General features: G+C 49.0%; 1 protein-coding gene and 1 pseudogene across 2 annotated transcripts in view; one reads left to right on the top strand and one right to left on the bottom strand.

Annotated features, from left to right (window-relative positions):
* Ncaph (non-SMC condensin I complex subunit H) overlaps positions 1-10591 on the top strand; it is a 36899-nt gene that overhangs the window by 6455 nt on the left and 19853 nt on the right. Inside the window, exons 1-2 of one of the 2 annotated variants that reach the window (XM_013154472.2) lie at positions 2750-2857; positions 10329-10569. In XM_013154472.2, coding sequence (XP_013009926.2) covers positions 2839-2857; positions 10329-10569 — 260 coding nt within the window. In that variant the 5' untranslated portion in view covers positions 2750-2838. Of the gene's footprint in view, positions 1-2749; positions 2858-10328; positions 10570-10591 lie in introns of those variants that run through there. The other variant, XM_013154473.2, reaches the window with a different exon arrangement.
* LOC100715706 (dnaJ homolog subfamily C member 17-like) lies at positions 6426-7472 on the bottom strand (annotated as a pseudogene).

The raw sequence follows: 10591 nt of genomic DNA, 5'->3' as shown, positions 1-10591 counted from the left end.
ACAAAGACAACTCTGAACTCATGGAGTTGACAGTCTATAGCGGGACAGACATGATAGTCAATGTAAAATTGCACCAAGGATAAGTTTTAAAGTTTGCAGCAAAGATAGCATGGTAGCTCACGCCTGTAATCCCAGCACTCAGGAGGCTGAGACAGGAGAATCTCTTCGAGTTTGAGACCAGCCTGGGCAACAAAGTGAGCTCAAGGCCAGCCTGAACTGCATAGAGAGACCCTGTCTCAAAAAGACAAAAACAAAAAAAACAGACTGGGTGTATCAGGGAAGGCCTCCCTCAGGCAGGGACAGCAGCTACTGGAAAGAACTAGGTGACAAAGGTGAAAGGATCCTAGAGTAGAAGACAGCACAAGTGTAGAGGCCCTGGGGTGGCAGTGGACACAGTGAGACTAAGTCTAAGAAAGAAAGGCCAGTTATCAGCTGGGTGTAGTGGTGTTGCAGGCAGCTGAGTTAGTCAGAAATATTATAGGCAGTCAGACAGGGCTGGGTCCTAGACAGAGCCAGTACAGATACCTGGCAACTGACACCTCCTGCTGTGGGCCAGGCCTCAAGACAGAAGACCAAACAAATGCACCCATATCCTGAGGATTGATACCCTAAATAGTTCCCTATCATCCAGAGGAAGCCAGGAGTCACCATCCCAACCCTCTAGGGAAGAGTCACTGCTCCTTAAGAATGTCCATGCTTTCTATGTGACTCGCTTCCCCATTTGACCCTAATGTAATCAATTTTACCTGAACTATCGATCTTATTGGCTAACTATAGATATGTCCCACCTTATGCCCATCTGTTTTGTGAGTTCCCAGTGTTCTCCCACCTGGGACCCGTCTTGCCCCATGATTTTGCTCTATAAAAGTCCTTGGCAACCTGCTTGGGACCCCTTCTGTCTCTCTCAGACAGAAGCTTTCTTTCTCTCAATAAATATGTTCTACTCTTAACCTCCATTGTTCCTAAAATTCATTCTTTGATTTTAGAGAACACAAACTCATACAGGACATAGTAGGTTGGGAGTTTCATTCCCCTATATGAGTGGCACATACCTAAAATCCCAGCTCCTCAGGAGGCTTAGGCAGGAGGAACACAAGTTGTAAGCCAGCCTTGATAATTTAACAAGAACCTGTCTCAAAATAAGGGCTGGGGAGGCAGCTCAGTGACAAAAGCACTTTCCTAACATGTGCAAATTGCAAATTCCTGGGTTCAATCCTTAGTGGGGGTTGTGGGGAGAAAAGAAATGCCAGCATTGAAAGAGATTTTTAGGAGACACAGAAAGGCAGCTGGAGGGCACTATGCAAGGGGTTGGAGGGCCAAGGTACAAGAGGCTGGAGAGGCCATGGGGCCAGACCCTGCAGGGCCTTGTGCACTCTCAAGAAGTCCCCAGGACAATGGAACTTTTGAAGGGCTTTAGATTTCTGGGAGGAAGTCGTGGGGGAAAGTGGAAATGACAGATTAGATTTGCAGTTAGGAAATGTCCCTCTGGGCCCACTAAGAAAGGGCTGGAGCCAGGCAGCTAGAAGGTCATGTGATCTCTCTCGGCCTTTTGGTGAAGATCAAGTGTGGAAGGTCTTGCAAAGAAAAGAGGAGAGGGCAGCATTGAAAGAGGTTTTTATGGGGCAAAAAGTCTGATGAAGGTTTGTGTGTGAAGGGGAGGGGAAAGTCATGCAGGATGACTCTAGGTGCTGACTCGGGTTTGTGGGCTGGTGGTAGGTTAGTAGCCTTTGCTGAGGTGGACACTGAAGTGGTCTTTCCTGCGTCCACCCTGCCTCACACCACAGATTTGAAGGTAGACTCTGGAAGAACAAGTTCACGCAAATACAAATAGCTTTAAAAGAGCAATACTTTCAGTTGCCAAAATGAGCTAGGGTTACTGATGATGCTACTCGATGCTAAGTCGTCCTACAAAGAGGGCAAATGTCCCCCATGTCAAGAGTCGCTGCACTTTGGATACCAATAGCACGCTGGAGGAGAGACACAATAGAACACGCTGAATGCATAAATCATAAGAAAGCAGAGAATGTTCTACGGATGATCTGAGGGAATTACCCTTGCCTCCCCTCGCTCGATTAAAACAGCTTCAGATAAAGCTGAATGCAAGGGAGCTGTCATCTCCCTTCGCTTTTTACACTCGGCTCCATTCTGTGTGTGTGTGTGTGTGTGTGTGTGTGTGTGTGTGTGTGTGATGGGGATTGAAGCCAGGTACTTCTGAGTGCTAAGCACTTACTCTACAGTAAACTACACGCTCAGCCTTCCAAATCTTTTTTTCTTTTTTTTTTTTTTTTTTTTTGGTGGGGGGAAGGGTGCAGGGTGTTTCCAGGAAGCTTTTCCCAAAAGTCTAAACAAAAACCATGGTCTTCAAGTCAACCCTCGACAAGCCTCATTGCGGGGCGGGTTTTTTCCCCTCAGACCCACCCCCGCCCTCCCCATCTACCTCCTTAGCGTTTTGCCGCCTTCACGGGTCTCCGCAGGGGACCGTCACCTTCCACCCCATCAGAAGTAAATTCCACGAAAGAACAGCTTTTGCCTGCCTGCTCCGCGAGACGTTAGGTCTCCGCCGCCTTGTTCTGGCCCTAGCGTTTGGAAGGAGGTTTTCGTATTATATCAGGGTGTCCACGGACCACCACCTCCAAAGCTAGCGCTCAGCGGACTTCAGAGGCTTAAACTCGGCGGAGCTCCCCTCCCCGTAACCGGGGTGATGCTTTCCCGGCCACTTAGGCGGTCTGCGCAGGCGCACAGCCAGCCCCACCCACCCCGTGACGTCACGCGGCCGTTAAGGCGCTCAGGCAGCGGCGCGCGCAAATTAAAACTAGCTCCAGAGTGGTCGAGGGCAACATGGGACCTCCCGGGCTAGGTAAGGCCGAGCCGGCACAGGCTCAGCGGGCAGGATCCGGTATGGAGCGATGCCCCGAGCGGGCACGTCGGCAGATGGGCCCGAGCGAGGAGTGGATAAGTTACCCGGTTTCTCGACCCGAGGACCTGGGCAAAGGAGGCCTTGGGGGGAGGGGAGAGGGGCCGGGCGCGCACGCTCGGCCAATGAGGATGCAGCTGCTGGTTCTCAGTAATTTGCAAGGCGGTTTTCCTAGGTTAGATGTTAGTTTCCGGACGGTAGAGTCGTGGCTCAACGCTTAACACGCTTGCATTTATATTTGCATTCATTCAGAAATACTGAGTGCTCTCTATGCGTCAGACCCTTTAAGTAAAGAACTGAACAGATGATATTCCTGTCCCTGGGCGCCTACCGAGGAGACAGGCAACTCCTGAAACAGTTACAGTGATTGAGACCCTCCAGGAGTGTTTCAAGAAGGGTGGGATTTGTCAGGTATTTCAAGGGTTGCCGACTCCCACCCAGAGGTGAGACCTGAGAAGTGATCATAGGATTCGGTAACCTATGAAGCATGGTTGATTGTGACAAGGCTTTAAAGTGGTGAGGACGCCAGCCTGATTAGAGGGGTTGAAACATGAGTGGGAGGTGAGGAAGTAGATGCAAGAAGTATTTTTGAGCTCGTTGACCGTCTGTTGAATGAGATGTTCAGTGTCAAAGGCAGGGAGAGAGAACAAAGAGAGAAGAATCTGAGAATGAAGTCATGCCTCTCATTCTCGAGTTTCCTTTTTTAAAGACATTTCTCCTTCAGTGCTTCCCATTTCTACTGAGGCCTCTTCTGCCAAGGTTCACTTCCCTTCCTTACCGTGCTGCACCCATATCTAAATAGTCCCAGGTTGTCTCAATTTTGTTCCTACAAATGTCTCTTCTTCGTTCCATTTTGTTTGTTTTGAGCTTAGGTGAGAGTTACCTTAATCACTCTGGAGGTGGTGGGAAGCCTTGAAGGGAAAGTGTGAAGTCCTTGTATTTATTCCTTTTTGTCCTGTTTACTACTGTGCCACTCCTTTCACATGGGCAGTCATTTAGGTTTTCTATGTAGCTTTTTAGCACATTTGTGTTGTATCTGTATTTACTAGTTCTGAGCCAGCTAAGATATGTGCGTGGTGGGGATCAAACCTGGGGCTGTGTGTCCCACACACATATGTCAGTGGTATACTGTGTGTCCCACCTGGGGCTGAACATGCTAGGCAAGTGTTTACCCTGGCTAGGCCTATAGATGGGGTGGTGAAGACACTTAAAATGTCACTGGCTAGGGCCAGGGGTTTAGCTCAGCAGCGCAAGTGCCTGCTTGGCAAACGCCAGGTTGTGACCCGGTACAAAAATTTTTTTTTCCAAGTGATGAGCAGGGGTTAAATAAAGCAAGGCCTTCTGATTCTTAAATCTGGAAACTATCCCTCTAGAAAGGTTCTGAGTTTCTTCATCACTGTTCTAGGAATATTGTTTCTTGTGTTACTATAATAGGCCATAGCCACTCACTACCTTGGATCTTGTTTTTTGGTTTGTTTTTGTACTGGAAATTAAACCCATGGCCTCACAAATGCATGTTAGGTAAGTGCTGTACCACTGAGCTACATCCCCAACCTTTTTTCTGAAAGCTTATTGAGGGACGGTCTTGTTAAGTTGCCCTGCCTCAGCCTCCTGAATAGCTTTGATTACAGATGTGTATCACTGCACTCAGTTATCCAGTGAGGATCCTGTTACTAGCAGTACTTTGTCCCCTCAAATTTTTCTGAGATAGAGTCTAGCTGTGTAGCCCAGATTGGCCTCAAACACTGCCTCAGCCCTAAGTCACCGCAGTTTTAAATATTTCCCTTCTCAGTATCACCCATCTTTCCAGCTCACTTCCTCTGGTTTCCTGACTCCAACAGTCTTGAGCCAGAAGTCTTGAGCCTTATTCTACACTCGCTTCTCTCATGTCCTTGTTCCTCTCTTGGTCTACATTCTGTGCTTGGTGTGTAATCAGGATCTTTCTTTTTGCCCTCCTTTCTCTTCCTTGTACTTGCCTGACAAAAATCAGAGCCCTGGCCAATTCAAACCCTGCCTCTTTTGCAGGCTTAATGATGGTATCAGCCCCTGCACAGCCAGCAGCAGCCAAGGAAAAGCTCCTAGGAATCATGAGTATCCTCAAGGGGACTCTAACCTCCCAAGCAATCATGATGTTTCCTGGTTCACTTATTCTCCTGTTCCTACATGACAGTTTCACACTTTCCCTGGTTTATAAAAATGTACTTTATAATAGAAGTAAAAGCAATAAAAAGAACACTGAACCAAGAGTGATGTACATGGCTATAATCCCGACACTTGGGAAGCTGGACCAGAGGATCATGAGTCCCACCTGAGCAGTTTAGATAGGTCCTGTCTCAGAATAAAAAATGGCTGGGATTGTAGTTCCTTGCAAAGGCCCTGGGCTCTAACCCCCAGTCCTGCAAAAAGTAAAAACAAAACAAAACATCTGCCCTCTCCCCCATCCATCCATGTGACCACGTTGTCCACTCTACTTAGTCAAGTAAGTTGTTTGGTAGCTTTTACTCCTCCTTTTGCATGATTCCTGTGGTAGGCTGACTAATGCCCCTTGTCTCAACCCTGTGAATATGTTCATGTCAGTGGTGAAAGGGACTCCACACATGTGATGAAGCGAGGGTCTTGAGGTGAGGAGATGGCCCTGTATCATCCCGGTGGTGGGATGGAAAGGTGGAAAGGTCAGAGTTGGGAAGATGTGACTGTAGAGATAAGGTGATTGAAGGGAGGAACCACAGAAGTAGGAAGCCTTTTGGAAAAGACAAGGTAGCAGATTTTTCCTGAAACTTCTAGAAAGAGTACCATACTGCTGGCATCTTGATTTTACACTTCTGATCTCCAGACCTACGAGAAAGTACGTGTGTGTAGTTTTAAATTGCCAAGCTTGTGATTAGCTTGTTACAGCAGCGGTGGAAAACTGCTTTGTGCTAGCTCGTGTTTTGCTTGTTAACAGCCACTTGGCCTCCCATCTCTCTCCTCTGTTTTACAGCAAAGTCCTTGGAGATCTTGTCTGCATTTGCAGCCTTGGAGCCAGACACGCTCCAGTTTTTCTCCTCTGTCCCCTCTTGAATCCATTCCAGCACGGCTTTCCCCGCTACTGTGTTGGGAACACTGCTCATGTCATCTCCAGTAACCTAGGCCACGGCTGCACACTCAGTTGTCATTCTTATCTGATTTGATCTGTCAGCTGCAGGTGATAGGGTTCATTATTCCTTTCTCACCTGTAGCAGTTTCATCCCTGCTCCCCCTACCCTGCCAACTCCTAGTACTGGGATGGAACCCAAGGCCTTTGCGCTGAGCTACAAACTCAGCCCCCTTTCTAGTCACTTGATTAATTTTTTTTTTAAATTTTTTTATTTTCTGGACTTGAATCAGTACCGGTGATGGAACTCACTACGTGCTTGCAAGGCAGCACTTACGCTGCTGAGCTAAACCCCCAGCTCCGATTAATTTTTTTTTTTATTCTTTTTAAAAAAATTTTTATTAGAACTGGTTTTAGAAAAAGGCAGTGGGGAGGGAAGGTGAGAATTTGGGGCTACGTGAGCTGCCCCTTGTCCTCCTGCTGCATCTAGGCGATCAGCTGTTGGCGCTCGACTGCCTAGCGCATGCGCATCATGACAAGGCTCTCGTAGTCCCTCTCTGACAGCACTGAGCCCTTTGACAGTTCTGGGTGGCTGGGGCCTGCCGTGCCCTGGGGCTGTCCCTCCAACCAGGAAATCAGAGGGTTATCCACAAGGCCCACTTCATTCCGGAAAGCCAGCTCCGCAGCCTTGACAGTCGCAAACTCCACCACGGCAGTGCCTGCTTTTTTACTGGAAATCACCAGGTTGAGAACTTCACCATACTTCTGTAAAAGCCGCAGGAGGACATCTTTGGAGTAGCCACCTTGGGACTCATCTTCCTTTTTGCACTTCCAGTTTAGCTTCAGTTTGGGAGTTCCTTTGCCTTCATTATTTTCCACCTTTCCTGTCAGCCTCTGCTCACGGTCCTGGCGTATCTGCTCCTGGATGAGCCTCTGCTGCTCCTGTAGCTGCCGGGAACCGTCTTCTCATAGGCGTGCAATCTCCTGCTCCAGAGTCCTGGTGCTCCGGTTCTCCTCCTCCTCTTCACTCCCCTGGGCCTGGGGCTGCCGCTCCGGGCCTCCAGGTCAGGCTTCACTCTTTTCCTTTACTCATCAAGTTTCTGGGTCCTCGCTACTGCCTGCTTCTTGGCTTTTCTGACCTTGTCATATGCAGCCCTGGCTGCAGCATCAGTCAACACTTCCAAGGCTGGTGGAAAGAGTTCAGCTGCTTTGGGGTTATCTGGGTTTTTGTCTGGGTGGCAGGAGAGGGCCTTCTGCCTGTATTCTGGTTTTTTTTTTTTTTTTTTTTTTTTTGTCTTTTTCATTTTTACCGGTACTAGGGATCGAACTCACGTCCACCTGCTTACAAGGCAGGTGCTTATGCCGCTGAGCTAAATCCCCAGCCCCCTGCCTGTATTCTTTCTTCACCTCTTTGTCCGCTACCTGCTCCTCAATACCTAGCAGCGCGTACAAGTCCATCTGTAAGAGCTCCTTTGTCACTGCCATGGCTCCTGTCCTGACTGGGTTCGTACTACCGATTAATTTATTTTTGAGACAGTCTCACTAAGTCACTAAGTTGTTGGACTGGGCTTAAATTTTGACCCTTCCTGCCTCAGTTCCAAGTGCCATGATTACAGGTGTGCACCACTGTGCCGTCCCGTTGAGGTTTTAGAGTGCCACATGCTCCTGGATTTGTCCCACTTTCCCTGTCTCTGTGGCTCTTTCTGCTTTCTTCCTGCTGGCTCCGCTTTGGAAGTGCTCCAGTACTGCCTTCAGCTTCTACTCTCTTTGTCTTTACTTGGGAGCTCATCCAGTGTTAGGGTTTAAATGTGCCCTATGCAGTAACTCCTGAGTTTATTTATTATCTAGCTTGATCTCACCCTTGAGTTCCAGAATTCAATCCCCGGGTCCTTTGGCAGGTGAGGAGACTCTGCCCCCACAGATGTGCTGCCCTGGGGCCTCCCCGCTCAGTCCCGGGCAGTTCCTTCCTTAGAAGCTGGGATGACCCCAGAGCTAGCCCAGTCTTCCCGCAGCAGGAAGTCACCCTGTTCTGTCTGGAGACCCCGAGCAGGGTCTGGACATGTCTTCCTTCTAGTGCTGGTACCTGTGGTCTGAGTCACCATCATCTCCTGTCCCAGCTACTGGCAGTCACCTTCCTGCCTGTCTTTCCACATCCCCTTTCCAGGCTGTTCTCAGCGCGATACCCTCTGAAAGCGTGAGGTAGGTCCTTGAATCCTCTCTCGCAGCATCTGGTCACTTCCTTCCCACTCTGTGTGCACCAGCCCATGTGCAAGCCTCGAGTGCTGGCTGCTGTTCCATCAGGCCTTGCAGTCCCTGCGCTGACACCTCACCTCTCCACGTGCCCTACCCGTGCCAGCGTGTTCCCCCTTTGTACCCACTGTGCCTTCTGCTTCTGGGTGGCTCCCGTGGGTGCTTTACACTCCTTTCCTGGTGAACCCTCCCTAACCACTATGCCTAAGATGACTGCCTCCTCCGTTTTCCGTCTCGTTCCCCAGCCTGCCGAGTCCCTTCTGCTGCGCTGTCCTCCACACACCATATATTTCCTAACTTCTGATGAAAATGTTCTGATATCCAGGAAAACTGAGAGGCCAGGACACACAGCCCACATGCAGGTCCAGGGGCCGTTAACATTTTGCCATCTTTTTCACTGAAGCAGTTGCACACGTTCTTCCTCCACCCCGTTGTTTCTTCTGCTTCTCTTAACAGTAATGACCCCCTCTCCATGGTGACAGCGATGCCATCGCATGTGAGACTGAGCAGTTCCTTAGTGTTAGCTGGTGTCTAGACTATCAATGTTTTCCCGATTATCCCTAAAATGCCACTTATATAGCTGATTTTTTTTAACAAGGACTAACTAAAAACCCATATATGTTGGGTTTTTTTTTTGTTTATAAGACTTTGTTTTCCTTTAACTCAGATTTCCCTACTTACATGCAATCATGTGTCTGTGTGGCTGCCTGTGCACGTCTCTGTACGTGGTGCTGGGCATGGAACATGGACCTCGCCACGCTAGGCAAGAGGAGTTTTGGCACTGAGCTACATCCCCAACCCTTTAAAAACATTGTTCTTATGAATCTGGGTCTTGCTGAGTTATCTAGGCTGGCCTTCAAGTTGCAGCCCTTCTCCAACAGCGTCAGCATCGACTCTGTAGAAGACTGACCAGTCATCTTCCGTTATATTCCCCATGTTACTTTTTTTGTGTATTTGGTGTCTTTTTTTTAGACAGAGTCTCATTATGCAGTGCAGGCTGGTCATGCACTTGTTCATGTAGCCCATGCTGGCCTCAAGCTCCTGCCTCAGCCTCCCGAGTGCTAGAATCACAGGTGTGCACTACCATGCCTGGTCCCCCCATTCCAGATTTGTCTAGATGTCTCCTTGCACTATTATTCAACCTGTTCCTCAGCTCCTTGTAGTCTTCACAAACTGGAAGTTGGATCTAAAGTGCTGGTTAAATTTAGGCTAAGTATGATTGGCCCAAAGACTTCCTGGGCAGGGCTGTGAATGTCATAAGGTATTATGTTGGGAGATGAGTTAGCTTGAGGGTGTTTCATTTTTAGTGAGCTGCATTTGGCTTCTTGGTTAATGTGGTGATTATTAAATCTTCCACTGTAAAAGACATTTTTCCTTCTCAGAAAGTAATCTGTGGGTGACTCTTTGAAACATTTTTTTACATTTTTTTTTTTTTTTTTTTTTTGTCTTTTTCCTTTTTATCGGTCCCGGGGATCAAACTCACGACTGCCTGCTTGCAAGGCAGGCACTTATGCCGCTGAACTAAACCCCCAGTCCCCGAAACATTTTTTTAAAAAACACATCTTCCCAGTGTGTATTGTGTCTCCCCACCAAGACAGCGGGGAGCTGGGATTAGAACCCGGCTGTCTGACAGTAGTCGAACCCCAGCCTTGCTCAGAGCCTGTGTCTCCCTTGCATGGGTAACAGGTGTCTGTTGTCCTGCGGATGTGTGAGCTTTTTAGAGGTAACAGCTTTGCTGGAAGTCAGGGCTGCTGCACCCCTACTTCCTGCCGTGGTGCTAGAGATGGGACCCACGGCCTCATGCAGGTAGGCAGGCGCTTTCCCCTGGGCTGTGTCCCCAGTACTGTCTTAGGCTTCTTTACATCCTTTACAATGCTTGGATTTACAGTAGCTGGCATTTGTTCTGTCACCACCACCCCCCCACCAGAAACACAAATTGTAGAGGTTCTTGCATTGAGTGTAAGAGTTGAGGGTCTTAGGGAGACTGTGCAGTGAGCCTCTAGGCCGAGATAGCCCCAGGTCCTCTTAGATACAGGAAGTGTTCTGATGATGAAGATTTCTTGAGCACCTGTTTTGCTCCATCACCTCCAGCCACAATGAGCAAGTCTTCTGAGAGCCGTGGACCCCCCCACAGTGCCAGTTCCCCTTCAGAACGGGTGTTCCTGATGCCCCCACCCCGGAAGGCCCCTCTCAGCATCACTGGCACCCCTGTCCTCGAAGACTTTCCCCAGAATGATGATGAGAAGGAGCGGTTGCAGCGGAGGCGCTCCAGGGTCTTGGACCTGCAGTTAAGCGCAGACTCTCCTCACCTCCTAGCCTCCCCCACCAGCAGGTGACCGACTCCGGGCTGCTCT

The sequence above is a fragment of the Cavia porcellus genome, unplaced genomic scaffold, assembly GCF_034190915.1.
Source record: "Cavia porcellus strain 051 isolate PalLab524CR breed Dunkin Hartley unplaced genomic scaffold, mCavPor4.1 scaffold_18, whole genome shotgun sequence".
Taxonomy (NCBI): Eukaryota; Metazoa; Chordata; class Mammalia; order Rodentia; family Caviidae; genus Cavia; species Cavia porcellus.
This window is presented reverse-complemented; position numbering and strand designations above follow the sequence as displayed.